The 18,179-nt window shown below is 34.4% G+C and overlaps 1 protein-coding gene and 2 long non-coding RNA genes across 7 annotated transcripts; 1 reads left to right on the forward strand and 2 right to left on the reverse strand.

Moving 5' to 3' along the window:
• Positions 1–2,910: 2,910 nt before the first annotated feature.
• On the reverse strand, positions 2,911–5,510 carry LOC122312893. Of its 2 annotated transcripts, none has more exons than XR_006243224.1 (2): positions 5,290–5,510; positions 2,911–5,121 (listed from the first exon to the last, which is right to left on the reverse strand). It is a non-coding gene; the product is annotated as an uncharacterized LOC122312893 (long non-coding RNA). The 2 variants fall into 2 exon arrangements; XR_006243223.1 differs by having other exon boundaries at positions 2,911–5,163.
• A 6,065-nt stretch (positions 5,511–11,575) lies between these two features.
• Positions 11,576–13,806, reverse strand: LOC122312417 (cocosin 1-like). 4 transcript variants are annotated; one of them, XM_043127017.1, is made up of 4 exons: positions 13,669–13,806; positions 13,100–13,301; positions 11,960–12,692; positions 11,576–11,845 (listed from the first exon to the last, which is right to left on the reverse strand). In XM_043127017.1, the coding sequence occupies exons 2-4, from the start codon at positions 13,293–13,295 to the stop codon at positions 11,689–11,691; spliced, it is 1,086 nt and encodes a 361-aa protein (XP_042982951.1). In that variant the 5' UTR covers positions 13,296–13,301; positions 13,669–13,806; the 3' UTR covers positions 11,576–11,688. The 4 variants fall into 4 exon arrangements, with proteins under 4 accessions (XP_042982951.1, XP_042982948.1, XP_042982950.1 ...); XM_043127014.1 differs by having other exon boundaries at positions 13,635–13,795; XM_043127016.1 differs by having other exon boundaries at positions 13,100–13,318; positions 13,635–13,763.
• LOC122312418 lies at positions 12,692–13,442 on the forward strand. The gene is made up of 2 exons (XR_006243183.1): positions 12,692–12,854; positions 13,057–13,442. It is a non-coding gene; the product is annotated as an uncharacterized LOC122312418 (long non-coding RNA).
• Positions 13,807–18,179: the final 4,373 nt, after the last annotated feature.

Raw genomic sequence — 18,179 nt, forward strand, 5'->3', positions numbered from 1 at the left:
TCTATTACGCCTCTCGGATAAGCTAATTCAATTCCTATTTTCAAATATCGCAAATTGTTTTATAACTATTAATTTGTCTGTTACTTGGCACTCTCTCTGGTCTATGATAATTAATCATAGATAGATAGATTGTGGCTCTAAGTCACGAGAGAGAGAGAGAGAGAGAGAGAGAGAGAGAGAGAGAGAGAGAGAGAGAGAGAGAGAGAGAGAGAGAGAGAGAGAGAGAGAGAGAGAGAGAGAGAGAGAGAATCCAAAGTATCTTTACGTTAGATGAACATGATCCTCAACATTTTTATCTAAATATATTTTCTAAATTCATTAGTTTGTCTTCATATTTTATCCCCCTTGCTTGACTCGCTCTTTGTTTTTAATAGTTGGTGGATCCAATAGAGAATTATTATAAAGATGAAGCAGCAAGAGCACAAGCAAGAAGAGATCTGCTCAACTCCATTGTGGATTATAGGAAGTCTGTTGATTCAATCCCACCTAAGGATCAAGAGGCAGTATGATATGAAATTGCCAATGATGACTATTACTAATCTCATGCTGTTTTGATGATGTTTTCAATGTTTTTAACTCTCCATTATTTTCAGATCAATAATGAGTGCAATAAAACTAAGAAGTATTTCACCATAGAATGGCAGTACCATTAACTTCATTTATTATTTTTTAATCATACCTTTATTTATTATTTATTTTATTAAACCTTTAATTATTTACTTACAAAAAGTCATTTCATTCATCCATCTTAATCGTGGGACACCCAGAAAGTGTGGAGACTTTTAGTGGGAGAGTAATTAAATTTGGTGAGATAAAATAAATTATGCACATGATTTCGAGTGTGAGTCGAGACAAAAGAGAGGTGATATTGGAGAGTGTGGAGACTTTTAGTGGGAGAATAGTTAGATTTTGTGAGAAAATGGGTACAAAAGAGATGGTGATATTGAAGAGTGTGGAGACTTTTCGTGGGAGAGTGGTTAGATTTGATAAGAAAATGGGTGACAAAAAAGATGGTGATATTGGAGAGTGTGCAGACTTTTAGTGGAAGAGTAGTTAGATTTGGTGAGAAAATGAGTGAGGCTGTCGGGAAGAATCCAAAACTGATTGTCGTGTTGAATTGAATATTGAGAATCGAAACTCAATATCTACTCCATTATTAATAATAATAAAATGATTACTTAATAAGATCTATCCAACTAGATCCTATTTAATTAAACTTTTTGTAATATCAATGTTTCCATCTCAAAGTTGGGAAATATTTTTTTACAATCCACTCACCTAATTCTCAACTAATCCCACCAATGCTCTAGATCTCTCTTACCTGTAATTGATTTGTGATAGTTTGTACAAAAATGTGGACAAAAAAATTCATCTCTATTTTTAATGAAGACCAAGGAATGAGCGAGTGGCTGTATTGATTTATGATCAGGTGTATACAAATGAAGATTAAATATTATAAAGTATTTACGTGGTGTACAACTATTCAAGTGCTGCTTAAGGAGGTGGACCGCTCCCCAGCCTTTCTCTTTTTTAATCTTGGTTCCAACGACACCAAAAACAAAAAAAAAAAAGAACGAAATGGAGGTAATAATAATAATAATAATAATAATAATAATAATAATAATAATAATAATAATAATAATAATAATAATAATAATAAAAGGAGAGATTATGGAGTGTAGACCACACCCCAGAAAGAAGAAAAGCACAAATCCCAGATTCAACGGACTAACTACTAACTTAAGGTGAAATAGCTGGCATATATCTATACACATATATCTCTATTCCAAATTTTCAATAATCAAGTTCAAAGACTTCAACTAAACATAAATTCAATACGCTTTATTAAGTGTTGACAATTTCCATCTTCTCTCCTTTTTGGCCCTACAAAATGACAACCTAACCGAGTCTTGCCAAAACAGTATTGGAGTTGAGTAATAAACAAATATTAAAAAGGGGAAAATGAAAATAAATTTTGAGGAAAAAAATCTAAAATGGTACGTAGGGCGTTTGGATGTTAAGATAAATTTATATATATTTATTAAATGTTAAAAAAAGTTTATAGATCCTGCATATAAAAAGACATTGAATTTATAAAAATTGTAAGTTTCACATATAAATAAGTTTTGAATTGAGTAATATTTAGTAATTTGAAAATTAAATATTAGATTTAATTTAAAATTAGATTGAATTGAGTTAATTTCAATATCTTTCAACATCCAAACGCCCTACGTACCATTTAGATTTTTTTCCTCAAATTTTATTTTCGTTTTCCCCTTTTTAATCTTTGTTTATTACTCAACTCCAATAGGCAAGACTCGATTAGGTTGTCATTTTGTAGGGTCAAAAAGGAGTAAAGATGGAAATTGTCAACACTTAATAAAGCGTATTGAATTTATGTTTAGTTGAAGTCTTTGAACTTGATTATTGAAAATTTGGAATAGAGATATATGTGTATAGAAAATTGGAAAATCAAACAATAACTTCAAAATCATGCGTCTCATACCAACGCAAAGCAAATGTTAATGCTCGTAGGGATAAATGCGTAAAATTCGAACTCTGTGATTGGAAAGTGTGGTGGGGGCCCAAAGCGTGAACGTTGGGGGTACGGGGTATCCGAATTTCTGTAGTGGCGCGGTTTCACGTGCATAGAGTCAATGGAGCCATTGCGGGTGGGTCCCATGTCAACTATTTCACCTTAAGTTAGTCCGTTGACTCTGGGATTTGTGCTTTTCTTCTTTCTGGGGTGTGATCTACACTCCATAATCTCTTCTCTTATTATTATTATTATTACCTCCATTTCCTTTTTTTTTTTTTTTTGGTCATTGGAACCAAGATTAAAAAAGAGAAAGGCTAGGGAGCGGTCCACCTCCTCAAGCAGCACTCAAATAGTTGTACACTACGTAAACATTATATAATATTTAATCTTCATTTATATACACCTGATCATAAATCCATACAACCACTCCTTCATTTCTTGGTCTTCATTAAAAATAGAGATGGATTTTTTTGTCAAAATTTTTATACAAACTATCACAAATCAATTACGGGTAAGATAGACCTAGAGCATCAATGGGATTAGTTAAGAATTAGGTGATTAAAACAAAAGTCTCTATCTAACACGATCGTTTTAGGCACTCCATGCAATCTGACAATATCTACTATATAAATTATCGTCAATTTTTTTAGAGAATCTGTATTCTTAATAGGTATAAAGTGAGCATTTCTCGTCAGACAATCAACTATTACTTAGATAGTATTATTTCCAGCTGAAGTCCTTGGAAAGCCCACTATAAAATCCATCAAACCTAAAACTTCAAGTAAATAATCTTCTGAAACTCTTCCTTAGAAAAACATAAGCTATATACTTTAAGTATTCTTGTAAATAACATAGTTAGTAGAGAATTCATCAAAATTAAGCCGTTAACCTCTTTCTCTCTCTCTTTTCAACAAAAACGGTGACCCTCTGTTTTAGACCAGACAACTCTAATTCATAGGATTTTTACAGATTTTCTGTAGCTGCCACTAGAGTTTTACAAGTTCACAGACTTGTTTATTTATCTCTTTGACACCCATACCTTATATCGATGTAGTAATCATGTGACCGAGTTATAAACTTAAAGAATAACAGCTATAACAAGCTGAAAGATTCATACATGGATTAGTTTGCCACTGAATATATACCATTCAAGTACAATGGACATATAAGCATGAGCGACAAAAGAATGTTAGAATATATATTAAATGCTTAACTTCACTTATTCTCATCAACATGGGCTTTTAGTAGTGATAAGATGGTGCCAAAACTTAAGTCCTGAGTATGATATACGACAACACACCTAACCTCCCCGTTATAAATTGAATATCTTAGGTGTTATGTTCCGCTTATAAAATAGGAGTTTAGCCCACGCAAGACAGCGAGTGTTAGAACATAAATGAAATAATTGATTCACTTGCTTCCTATTAGCTTATGATAATTTAATTATAAAAGGGGAGTTTAGACCACGTGTGACGGCGAGTGTTAGAACATAAATGAAATTGTTTCCTATTAGCTTAACAATTGATAATTTAACAACGAATAAGGTCATAGTTGATATGCTCACTAAATTTATTTAGTCGATTAAAGTTTATATCAGTGGAGTCGAGCTGCTTTGAAGAAAGGAACCAGAAAATACCATAAAGATGGTTGAATACTACTTTTGTTGCCCCAACCGCTTTGATGCACTCGAAAAGACTGGCAAGAGTACTGTCAGTTCTGATCAGCATAAGCTCAGCCCCAAGGGACTTCAGGGACCGTTCCAAGTGGGCAAGAGATTGCTTCAGCCACCACCTTGAAACTCGGCTGGGATAAAATTGTCCTTCCCCTTTAGGGCACCATATATAGACAGGAAAAACAGAACCATCCCTAGCAGCTGCAGCTAAGGCGGGATTATCCTCTATTCTGAGGTCCCTCCTAAACCAAACGACAGTCTTGATGCCACCCATATCAGCTGACTAAGATCCTCCAGACTCAAACCAAAGTTCTAAATTTCTTAGTGCTTACGGTATGGTCTCTCACCTTACTCCAGAAGGAGGAAAACCCACAAAATTCTTATCACTCACGATATTCTATCAAACAGCTCACTAGTTCCCAATTCGAGAACCCCACCCAAAGAACCTAAAAACAAAGACAATCATTTGCAGCACACTATTGGAACGGGGATTTCGACAAAGAATTCCAAATATCTACAATAGCTCAAGAAGCATATAGTAGATGCTTATCTTCAAATATCGTTGCACAAAAGTTGTAACGAAGGAAGACCCCAACGGCCATACCATCGGGCTGTTCAACTTATATACCGCTTTAACTTCAAAGATATCCCACCTAAAGCTACCCCAACTAAAGCATCCCAATCCCACCTCTAACCATCAATGAAATTCCGCCACTACGCAAACTATCTCCGATTCCAGAACCCTTTTGTAGACTACTGCAGTATACAACATAAAAGTTACAAGGTTTTGTCTGCAAAAATTAAAAATAAAACTGCAAGAAGAAAGGGCAGTTCGAGCTAAGTACTTTTCTGCAAACCTGTTCTTGCACCTATGGTCCACCATCCACCTGTGCTCTTCAACTAGATGTTTCTATTGAAAATATCAGGTTCCATATGAGTAAAGAATATAGATCTGAAATGAACCAAAATATTATTCAATAATACACATTAAAGAAAATTATCCACAACCAGCTAGATTTGGAAAATACTATAGAAAGCAATAAGAGATATTGAATACGAGGGTTTCAGCTGCACTCACATCTGTTTTGAGCAATTACTGAAAGAAACCACCAAATACCCATTAAGGCACCAACACAAAACCGAGTTTATAAACCAAAAGGCAACGACAAAATCCCCGAACTACGCAATAATTTGTTTATGATCAATGATGATCATATTAATTCACAAAGTGAATCGGAGAACTGTCTTTTTGTGAGGGTCTACGGAAGTGATGTAAAATCGCAATAATTTGATAGTGGTGGCGTGAAAGTTAAATTTGGTTGAGGTTGAAATAAAAGTTGAGAGTATTATTATTTTTTAATATTATTATTTTAAAATTAAAAAAAATTAAATTATTTATTATATTTTATGTTGAAATTTAAAAAAGTTATAATGATTATTTACTTATAAAAATAAATAATAAATATCAAACTTTTAATTATTTACTTACAAAAAGTCATTTCATTCATCCTTCTTAATCGTGGGATATCCTGAGAGTGTTGAGACTTTTAGTGAAAGAGTAATTAGATTTGATGAGATAAAATAAATTATGCACATGATTTCGAGTGAGAGTGGAGACAAAAGAGAGGTGATATTGGAGAGTGTGGAGACTTTTAGTGGGAGAGTAGTTAGATTTGGTGAGAAAATATGTGACAAAAGAGATGGTGATATTGGAGAGTGTGGAGACTTTTAGTGGGAGAGTAGTTAGATTTGGTGAGAAGATGGGTGACAAAAAAGATGGTGATATTGGAGAGTGTACAGACTTTTAGTGGGAGAGTAGTTAGATTTGGTGTGGAAATGGGTGAGACTGTCGGGAAAGAATCCAAAACTGATTGCCGTATTGAATTGAATATTGAGAATCGAGACTCAATACCTACTCCATTATTATTAATAATAAAATGATTACTTAATAAGATCTATCCAACTGGATCCTATTTAATTAAACTTTTTGTAATATGGATGTTTCCATCTCAAAGTTGGGAAATTTTTTTACAATCTACTCTGACCTAATTCTCAATTAATCCCACCAATGCTCTAGTTCTCTCTTACCCATAATTGATTTGTGATAGTTTGTACAAAAATGTTGATAAAAAAATCCATCTCTATTTTTAATAAAGACCAAGGAATGAGGGAATGAATGTATGGATTTATGATCAGGTGTATGCAAATGAAGATTAAATATCATAAAATATTTACGTGGTGTACAACTATTCGAGTGCTGCTTAAGGAGGTGGACCGCTCTCCAGCCTTTCTCTTTTTTAATCTTGGTTCCAACGAAAAAAAAAAAAAACGAAATGGAGGTAGTAATAATAATAAAAATAAAAATACAAATAATAATAAAAAAATAAATAAAAGGAGAGATTATGGAGTGGAGACCACAGAAAGAAGAAAAGCACAAATCCCAGAATCAACGGACTGAGGTGAAATAGCTGGCATGGACCCACCCGCAATGGCTCCATTGACTCTATGCACGTGAAACCGCGCCACTACAGAAATTCGGATACCCCTTACCCCCAACGTTCACGCTTTGGGCCCCCCCCCACTTTTTACGCATTTATCCCTATGAACATTAACATTTGCTTTGCATTGGTATGAGACGCATGATTTTGAAGTTATTGTTTGATTTTTTAATTTTCTATACACATATATCTCTATTTTAAATTTTCAATAATCAAGTTCAAAGACTTCAACTAAACATAAATTTTATACGTTTTATTAATTATTGACAATTTCCATCTTCTCTATTTTTTGGCCTTACAAAATGACAACCTAACAGTCTTGCCAAAATGATATTGGAGTTGAGTAATAACCAAAGATTAAAAAGGAGAAAACGAAAATAAAATTTGAGGAAAAAATCTAAAATAGTACGTAGGGCGTTTGGATGTTGAAAGATATTGAAATCAACTCAATTTAATCTAATTTTAAAATTAAATCTAATATTTAAATATTTAATTATCAAATTACTAAATATTACTCAATTCAAAACTTCTTTACATGTGAAATTTAGAATTTTTATAAATTCAATATCATTTTATATGCAGGATCTAGAAATTTTTTTTAATATTTAATAAATATATAAATTTATCTTAATATTTAAATACTATTAAAAAATACTTAATCATTGAATTAAAAAAAAAAAAAACCAATAATAGCCCCAACGAGAGCTACGGGCGGACTCCAGCATTTTCCATTCATAGATCATAGAATAGATATGAAACGAGGAAAATGCAGATGGTTTATTTGATTTTAGTGGGTCAAGCTTTAGATGGGCCGTCCCACCGACAAGCGCACACATAGCCCATAGGTTTTTCTAATTTTATCCCTGTGCTTTTACCATTTCTCGTTTTAATCCCTCAGTTTTTCTTTCATCTGCACGTACTTTTACGTCTTTAGCCCTCTATTTTGTTTGTTTTATCTTTTTGTCCCAAGGTTTCCTTTACTTTTATTCCGACTTTACGTTTTTGTCTCTCACATTCATGAACCGTGGCTTTTCGACTACTTTTGCTTTCCTTATCTGTCCCTCCTTTGTTTCATTCTCAGAAGTCTTCAGGTTGTTGGGGGTTTTCCAATCACTTTTATTGTTTTGTGGACTTAAGGAGGAACTTTCACCAACCAGCCGCTGAAACATTCAATCCTTTGATAATCTTCACGCTAATCCAAACATGTGGCCCCTCACAAAAGCCTCATGCTCGAGGGAGTAGGTGCAGGGGTCCCTCCCTGGCGCCCTGCTGCCCCCAGTCCCTATTTCTCTCGTGAGGGCATTGGTAATGTTTTCGTTATTAGTCAATAGGAAAAATATAATTATATATTAATTTATATATTAATATGATGTGATTGATTAAAAAATAAATTTTATTAAAAATAATATTAATTTAAATTTTAAATATAAATAAATTAATATTAATATACAAATTAATGCGCGATTATATTTATATACAGAAAAACTCTACTCAATATAAGTCTAAATTAAAGGAACTGTATTTGAGGGCAGAAGAAAGGAGAGAGTTAGAGGATTCACAATGGGTTAATCATTAGCACGTTTAAAATGAAATTTTAAATATATTCTTTTAGCTATAATATAGACTCATAATTAGATTAATCTATATTAGACTAATTATTTTAAATTATAAATAATAATATAATATTATATATTTTACTAATATTTGATAAGTATTTTTTAATATTTTATAAATATACTTCATAAATTAATTAATAACTTTATTAAAAAATAAAATTATTATTTTTCAACTATTTTTTCCCTCAACCTAATTATTTAATAAATATATTTTATCAACTATTCATTCAACAATCACATATTTATAATCTACATGTGAATTAATGTAAGTATACTTTTTTGAACTGCATCATGTAAATATTGACAAAATCATAGGATATCTGCTTCATCCAAGGCCATTGGCTAGTACAGAAATATTAAAATATTCATTTAGCTTCATAATAGTCACTCGTCAAATATAAAGAGGTCCTAACATTTATTGTAATTAAGAGCATTGGCAATGGCTTACGACTAATTTTATTTTTTATTAAATTTATTAATTAATTTATGAAATGTATTTGTAAAATATTAAAAAAAATTATCAAATATTATTAAAATATATAATATTATATTATTATTTAAAATTTAAAATAGCTAATCCAATATAGACCAATATAATTAGGAGTCCATATTATAGCCAAAAGACTATATTTAGAGTTCCAGTTTAGAAGTGCTAATGGCTAACCCATTACCAATACTCTAACTTTTTCGTTTCTTATGCTCTCAAATACATACAGTTCATTTAAAATGATAATAATAATAATAATTAAAAAAAAAAAAACTAAGTAAAAAAAGAAGACACTGTGAGATAAGAGAAATGGAAAAAAAGAAAAAAAATAAGAGAGAGAGTTGAACGCTCGCCTTCACAAATATACGTAAATATGTAGTAAATATGTATTATACGAGCAAGATTAAATATTAATAATGAATAATATTGAGTTATTGAGCAGTTAATTTTATTTTGAATATTCTTATTATATTTCTTTAATTTCACAATACTTTACAAATAAATAAATAAAAATTGACGTAGGAAACATCTAAGGTCAGATGATACCCATCGTGGACAGAGTAATTTCCATTATAACTGATTTATAAATATGACAAATGTCTATTAATTACGCTATTTATAAACATATATAATTACAGGCTGTCCTAAATTTTTTATAAACGTTGAACTTTAGTTGTTATTTGTTGCTGTTGACTTTACATTTAAACTCTCTATTGTTCCAACTCCTCTATTGGTAGTTACAGATCATGAACAGATTTGCAAGACATGACAGTCCAACGTTCTGAAAAAGGAATAGATCATTTAACTTACTCCATACGTAGACCAATGAAGGCAATAACGCTAAAAAAATTTAACATCATTTCCATTAATCATGCTACGGACATTATAAGAAAAATAGACAATTACGACTAATTAATAATAATAAAAAGACTATTAGTAATTAATTAATAGTAACGAAAAGATTATTAACAACTAATTTTAGTTGTTAATAGTCTTTTCATTGTTATTATTTAATCGCAATTGTCTATTTTTCTTGTAGTGATAAAACAACAATATAACTCTTAGATATGCATGCATCCCCCGGACTAAATAGAATGTAATTATTATGTATCTTTACCCTATTATTACAATCTATGTGTATATCTTTTTCATCAATCCATTGGTTTTCAATTTAATCAATTTCAATAAATGCTTGTATATATCATGCTTTTGTGCTCGACATTACGCTATTTCTATTCACACTTTGTTTACTACTAAGATAATATTATTTTCCCAATTTATTTTTTCAACTAAGAAAACGTGCCTTACACGTCACACTACTACTAGTAAAATATAAAATCCCAATCTAGCTTGAATAGACGTTTCTTGTTCATAGAAGAAAAGAGAAAAATGATAAGTGATGCCTCGATCATTAATAATTCCCGGAAGAGTTAATATTCTATATGGAAATTTTATTTTATTGACATGATAAAATTTATGTGTAGTTTGAATAGTGAGTTGAAATTATAAGATGAGTAGAGAAGAATATTAAAAGTTGAATAAAATATTATTTATTATTATTTTAAAATTTAAAAAAATTAAATTATTTATTATATTTTATATGAAAATTTAAAAATATTTATAATGATGAGATAAAACAATTATTATATCCAAACAGAACTTGTAAGTAGGATTGCAAGACACACACTTATTTAAAAAAAAAATTAAGATTTATTATTAAAAAATTATTTTTTCATATAAATCCCAAATATATATATATATATTTTTATTCTAAAACTGAATACGTGGAATCTATCAGTGACTTGATGATAAAATAATTCTTCATTATTTGTCATCCAATCATTATAAACCACGTAAAAGAATGATGAATAGCTATTCAATACGGGGAAGGTGGAATTTTTTTTTTTTTTTTTTTTATAAATTTTTATGTTATAATTCTTTAATACGTTATGAGCAATTGCAACCACAATGGACATTGGAATATTGAATTGTAAAATGTAAAGTCCCACCAAAAAATAAAATTAAAGAGGATGACTTTCTTATAATATCATGTTAATTAAAGACTAGAGAAGGACAATGAGTTATAAAAGTCTTACGCCACACATGACATATATATTTTTATTTAATTAATATATAATTTGTCATTTTTGTGCATGAACTTTATAAACACACATGACGTATTTAGGCATTAAGATATAATAGCAAAAATGACAAATCGCATTTAAGAAAAAATATGTTGTGTGAAGTTTTCATGTTGAATTTATCATAAAAGAAATACAAAAAAAAAAAAAATTGATAATTGCAGTAACGAGTGAGTAAGCATGCACCATACAATCACTATAAAAAATGTAATAAATACATTACCCACATAAAAAAAATTAATTTTTTAATAATATATTAATTTTTTTAAAATAACTACACGATACTTACACATTCCACAACTATATATACTATTACTAAAAACAAAATTTTCAATGCAAAATGAGTTGTCCGCATGACCTTCTCACGCTTGTACATTCTACGAGTTTATGTGGTATTATTAAAAAAAATTTAAAAATTATCAAAAAAAAAAAAAAAAGTTATCTATCTCTTCTCATTTACTCTACTACTATATTTAAAATTAAAAAAAATCTAAGCATCGTCGATGTAAAGTCGACGACCTTCTGATGCACGCAACTCCTAGCTAGCCAGGAGCAACGCTTGCGTGTAACAGTATATAACTTCGTAAAACAAAACATCATTAATTTATACATAATATCTAGATAGTATGTAACTTCTCAATTTATTGATAAAAACAGTAACAGTACTGATCTGTGGAATACATTTATTCAATTTCAATACGTATTTGTCTTTAAATAATGGCAATGATCGATGATCTAATTCCGTGGTGGAGGTACAATGATTGCTGTCTTTCCCAATTTCGACCTGAAAATTTGCCCAAATTCTGCAGAAACATTGAGGGAGGCTTCTATGACGGCAGGAGAGAGAGCATCCCACACAGATGTCTTACCAGCTAACTCTTCCAAAACAGGCCTAACCAAAAACAAAAAATCAATGCGTTAATGAACAACAGCAATTTTGCAAAAAAAAAAAAATGTCTAGATGTAAGAGTACTCTTGAGAGAGAGAGAGAGCGCTTGAGAATTACCTTTTAGCTGTGATCAAAGAGAAAAACTCCAATCCATCTTCGCCTGCGATTATGGCAACAGCGAAGAATCTGGGCACGACAAGCAAGTAACCAGGCTTTACTTCCATGTCCAAGACGCGCTTCCCATTAATGCCCACAACTTGAATCTTCCCACAACCCTTAACTACATAGATTACTTGTACGGCAGAATCAGTCGTATATGTCGGCGCATGCATTGCTTCAGGATCGAGCTTAACGCGACTGCAACTCAGCTCCTTAACCTTTCCGAGGAAAGGAAACTTGGCCTCTGTCAATGTCGTAACTCGTCCACCATTTTTTACGACAATGTCAGGCAACGCAGCATCGATGTTATACACCAGTTTTCTGGTATTGGTGTCTTCGTGTGGTTTAGGCAGGGTTATTCCTTCCTCCAGCTTAATTAGCAGCACCCCGGTTTGGCTTTTCGCGAGCTTGTTTGCATCTTCTGCACTGGTAATATAAGCTCTACTTATAAAATCCTGTGAGAAACCTCCCATGATTCCTTGGGCACCGCTCAAAAAGAAGTAGGTGAATTCGCCAGGAATGTGAGCCTCAGAAGTTTCGCCAATGAATACAATATCTAGCTCGGAATCTCCATTGTTGAACCACCACGAGACTGCTCCCCGTGGGACAGGGATCACATCTCCTTTCTTTAGTTTCAAGACTACCTCCTCTTTTGTATTTGGGAATACAAACCCAACCACTCCATCACTACCTGCAAAGTTACAACTTTGTGAGAAAATTTGGTCGCAAATAAATCTGGGTGTTCTTAATAATAAGGGCGGATTTTATTAATAGATCAAACCCAAGAATTATGGAACGAGATTGGTGAACTTTGAGTACTGGTAGATATTGGATATATACTGTCACAAATGAGGTATTTGATGTTTTGGGTCATTTCAATCAACTCAAATCTTTTAGAAATACTGTAACGACTAATTAAAATACTTCAAATTTTGTACTAAATGAACTGCTTTTTTTTTCGAAAGAAAATTGTATTACTAAATTAACTAAACTTAAAATGAGAGATCGATTAATGTTGTTCATATTTAGACTGACACTTCATGACTTCTGGCCAGATCTAGAGCTTCCAGGAAAAGGTAGCGACGCCGGCGCACCAACCTTGGAGGACATAACCGACTTTGGAAGAATCTGCATGGTGGGGAAGAGCAAAGCCGCGTGGCTGTAGAACAAGCTTCCCGGCGCCAACCTTGCTCCCGCGAAGCACAGGAAATTCAGAACTCGACCAACTATGGTAGGAACCACCATCTCCCTCGAATATCTTCTGGGCAGACTTGGATGCCAGGTCAAGCTCCATAGTTTTCTGCACTTCAAATAAGGCTATCAAAAGTAAAGCAGGGTGCATGGTTATTAATTTGGTTAAACTTTCTTGTATAATTACAGCAAGATAGCATGCATGCATTTGCAGTGATTTGAACAAGATGAAAAATCTGTTCGTTTTACAGATTCAACTCATGATCATGTTTTTATGTGTTGAATGACGAAAATGATCTAGCTAAAAAATTAAAGATAATTCAATGGCTGCTAGCTACAACTATTTTTGCTCTTTTGGAGCAACCTCAAGAATGCGAACACACAAAATTTTGGGGAAGAACTAATCGCATGCAGCGTGCACATTTACAATTTCTATATATACCTGTATTTGTAGATATGATCTGAAGGGTACGTACGTCGTAGCAGTTTATAACAAAAACACTTCAGAGCGAAGGAATTATATGATGAAGATAATAGTGCAAGGGTTTCTATACACACATATATATAATAGCAGGCGTAGGCGCAGCCAGGCTATGGGAAGAACAGAGCGCGATGAGATCGAAAAATAATTTAGACCACGTGTACGTACGAACAAATATCCATGGACCATACCTTGTTGAATAGCAATCGGACTAAAATGCATGGGGCGCCGATCGAATGGCATCATTTACGCGTGTAATATTCCATGGCTGACTTGACTTCTTTGGTCGACATGAACTCTGACCTGGTTTACAAGATTCATTTTCTTTAAAGAAAATGTGATTTGTAATTTAATTATTTTTTAAATTAAATTATAATATATATGTAAATGGTGTGTAAATATTTTTATTTTAAAAAAATTATCCTACCAATTAATTATAATTAGCGTATATTGATCATGACGTGGACTTTGATGATGATGATCTCCACCGCCGGATTGCAGCAATATATATATATATATCCAATCCAAACCCTACAATTATTTCCCATTTCAACATATATATACAGTCTAAAGAAACGTAAATTAATGCAGATTCGAACAGGTACGTATGAAGTACACTACATGTTGTGCCTCCCGCCTGTTCAAAAATCATACAAGATAATTTTAAAGTGGTTCAGCAAATTGCTTACGTCCACTGAAGCCTCTTTTATAGAATTTGTACGAGATTTACAAAACACTCTACAAAATTTTATTTCTCTCTCTCACGTCCCTCTTTCTCTCTTCACCCACTGCCTTTGATCTCTCACCACAGTGAGGATAAATTTTTTTGCACATTTAAACTCTCCTATTTATAGGAGAGCAAACCTCTATGATGGCCTGCATCTTCTGACTTGGGAGATGGTGGGTGGCCTGACAATGGTAGGTGGTGGTGGGTGGTCATGGGGTTGGTGCCTGCAAACCCAAACCCATTTCACACTTGGAGGGTTTATTCAACAATCACCCCATCCACCCAAGTGTGCCATACCAGGGTGCTTACAAACTGATTCATTCTTCAAATGAATGCACCCCATTCTTTGACATCAGAGACTTCTGCCATCGAATACGCTCTAATGCATCTGCAGGTACGTCTTCAAATGGATGTCCAAATGCTTCTCCAAATGCATCTTCAAATGCATTAGCATCGTCTACATCCACAGAGCTTGCAAGGGATTTTCTTTAGAAGAGATTTACAAGTGCTTCACTGCACAATCTCAACTCTCTAGGATTCTTCTTTTGTTCGAGTCCATGAGTCCGCACTCATGTACACCTTGATCAAACCGAGCTCACTCGAGCCACAACCGAGCGAACAATCTGCCTGGTACCTTTACAACTTTCAAACCAGGCTCCATAATCCTGTGATCACACCAATCTCTAACTTGGAGACTGGTTCTCAACATGCTAGTCTCTATCTCTAGCATGATCCCTTATCATCTTTACAATTTTACAGCTCATGTCTTCAAGTCAGAAGACTAACTAAAGTGATGCATAACTTTAGTTTATCACGTACAGTGCCCTTAATCAACACATATATACAGGGCAACACATTTCCTACTGCACTAGGAATCAATGGTCTCGCACGGACCTTGACACATATCAGAGAACCTGTTGCTGAGGTCTCCATCTCTGACTTGACTGACTCATCATCCTGCTGCTGTCTTCAGTCGCATGTGACCATCTTGTGTGCAGTCTCCGACTTGCATAATCTTCCTTCTTGCAAGATTTTTCTTCATACTGTAGTTCACTACCTTCATTCAGCAGGATATAGTTTAAGGTAGTAACCACCATGGAAGTCTGATCGTCTTGGCAGCATGTGATCATCAACTTTAGGTGTAGATATCCATGGAACATCTGACGTTTTGTTCTCATCTCTCACACCTTTGCTTCATGTCATGGTCTATGGAGATTTCTTCATGTCCTTATCTAATTCACACGACTATTACCACAAGCCAAGACCAATGAATCATTCACAACCTTCCATATCTTTTTGAGAAAACACTACTGAATGATTGATGTCTTCAAGCTGTCTTTAACAGCATTATGTACTGCAAGAAATGCAACGCCATGTATTTCTTCAGTCACCATATTCACAACATCATTCACAACTTTCTCCTGATTTTAGCAGTCTCTTGTGGCCTGTCTTGCCACAATTTCTAGCGAGTCATCTGTTGTCCAGATCTTGACTTGCCTCTGTCCTTACTATCAACATTCAGGACCAACAACTCGAGATCTTGCCAGAATCTCTTCTGCGCACCTCCTCATCTAGGATAAGATCTCTTACATTGAGAAACTTCAACTTCGACTTTTTTGCAAAATTACTCATAGCCATTCTCATGACCTCCCAACCTTTTGACCACAACGTCAAATGCTATTGGGCAACAATAGTACCTTCTGCCTTTTCTGAAGTCGAACAATTTCTTTATCAGCACTTTGTTATTTGCAACTGGTTTTTCAAAAAAAAACCACAATGAGGTCCGATACGGTTCTCCTCCTAATAACATTATGCTCCATGAGTTGTATGACTGCCAAAACCTGCTGATATGACATGTTAATCAGCATCGTCCAATGATCTGAAATTTGCTCCTCATACTTTACGATCCCAACTGGCTTAAATCAAGCCCCAAAACCAATGAGTCTAGCCCGACTCCAACTGGTTGCGATCAAGCCCAAAACACATGAGTCCATCATGACTCCAACCGGCTGTGATCAAGCCTAAAACAAATTGAGTCCATCATGACTCCGACTAGCTACGATCAAGCCCACAATTGATCTATAACTATGAATTGTTCAGATCGAAAGTACCAATGGCGAATCTCAACATTCCCACCGTACCGATGAGTCCGGAATGATCCAAATAGTTTGTCAGCACTATTTGATCATCGCAATGGAACTCCAACTGGCGTGGATCTAACCCATAATTGATCTGCAACACGTGGACGGTTCAGATCGAATGTACCGATGGCGAATCTCAACATTCCCACCGTACGGATGAGTCCGGAATGATCCAAATAGTTTATCAGCACTATTTGATCATCACAACGGAACTCCAACTGGCGTAGATCTAGCCCAACATGATCTGCAACACATCGACAGTTCAGATCGACAGTACCGATGGCGCGTGGCGCGTGTGGACCACTCGTCTTCAACCTCCGATGCGCGTGGGGGCGCGTGGATGACAGTAGATGCATGCGCTGACCTTCTAGGGGCGCGTGTGGGCTCCTTCAACCTCCGTTTTCGATTCCGTTTGCGGCAACGGATTCGTCTCGACGCAAGGAACACCTTGGAGTTATCAAAAATTGATTTTGAGCAACTTGAATTTTCAGACAGCTCGAACCAGAGCCCTGATACCAATTGTTGTGCCTCCGGCTTGTCTAAAAATCACACAAGACAATTTTAAAGTGGTTCAGCAAATTGCTTACGTTCACTGGAGCCTCTTTTATAGAATTTGTACGAGATTTACAAAACACTTTACAAAATTCTATTTCTCTCTCTCACGTCCCTCTTTCTCTCTTCACCCATTGCCTTTGATCTCTCACTGCAGTGAGGATAAATTTTTCTGCACACTTAAACTCTCCTATTTATAGGAGAGCAAACCTCTACGATGGCCTGCATCTTCTGACTTGGGAGAGGGTGGGTGGCCTACCAATAGTAAGTGGTGGTGGGTGGTCATGTGATTGGTGCCTGCAAACCCAAATCCATTTTACACTTAGGGGTTTATTCAACACTACACATGATCATCTTGGAAGCTTCTTACGTAGCCAACTCTTATATGACCAATTAAGCTAGCTAGGTGCATGCATGGAGATCGATCCAATATTTATATCGTTGTCTGCATGCATAATGCGCGCTAGCTAGCCTGGCCTACTCATCAATGCTCATTATCATCTAACTCCCACCACAAAAACTTTGCAGCATCGACCATCGAATTACGTGTTCTACTTCTTCCATCTGGTATTAGACTGTAAATTAATGCAGGTTCGAACAGGTATCAAGTACACTACACATGATCATCTTGGAAGCTTCTTACGTAGCCAACTCTTATATGACCAATTAAGCTAGCTAGGTCCATGCATGGAGATCGATCCAATATTTATATCGTTGTCTGCATGCATAATGCGCGCTAGCTAGCCTGGCCGGCCTACTCATCACTGATCATTATCATCTAACTCCCACCACAAAAACTTTGCTGCATCGACCATCGAATTACGTGTTCTACTTCTTCTATCTGGTATCATGTATTTATTTGCTCCGTTGAATTATAATACTAATATTTGAGAAACATGATGCACATTGACCATGCGCGTACGTACGCCAAATTAATATATATGGATCGGATGCGCATATCGATAGATATTGATCATGATTCGTTTTTGGTTTTTGTTCCCCATCGGCAGCATGCATGCAGATAAATGGATGGTCCGTGACCTTCCCGGGCCGCTGACACGTACGGCGTTGTGTACGCTTGCGTGC

The sequence above is a fragment of the Carya illinoinensis genome, chromosome 6, assembly GCF_018687715.1.
Source record: "Carya illinoinensis cultivar Pawnee chromosome 6, C.illinoinensisPawnee_v1, whole genome shotgun sequence".
NCBI lineage: Eukaryota > Viridiplantae > Streptophyta > Magnoliopsida > Fagales > Juglandaceae > Carya > Carya illinoinensis.

Excerpts from the sequence above, each read along its gene's own strand:
- LOC122312417 (XM_043127017.1), bottom strand. The coding sequence starts at position 13,295 with ATGGAGCTTGACCTGGCATCCAAGTCTGCCCAGAAGATATTCGAGGGA. Across the intron at positions 12,693-13,099 it reads AGTCGGTTATGTCCTCCAAG|GTAGTGATGGAGTGGTTGGG; the intron begins GTTGGTGCGCCG and ends GTAACTTTGCAG. Across the intron at positions 11,846-11,959 it reads TCTTTGATCACAGCTAAAAG|GCCTGTTTTGGAAGAGTTAG; the intron begins GTAATTCTCAAG and ends GTTTTTGGTTAG.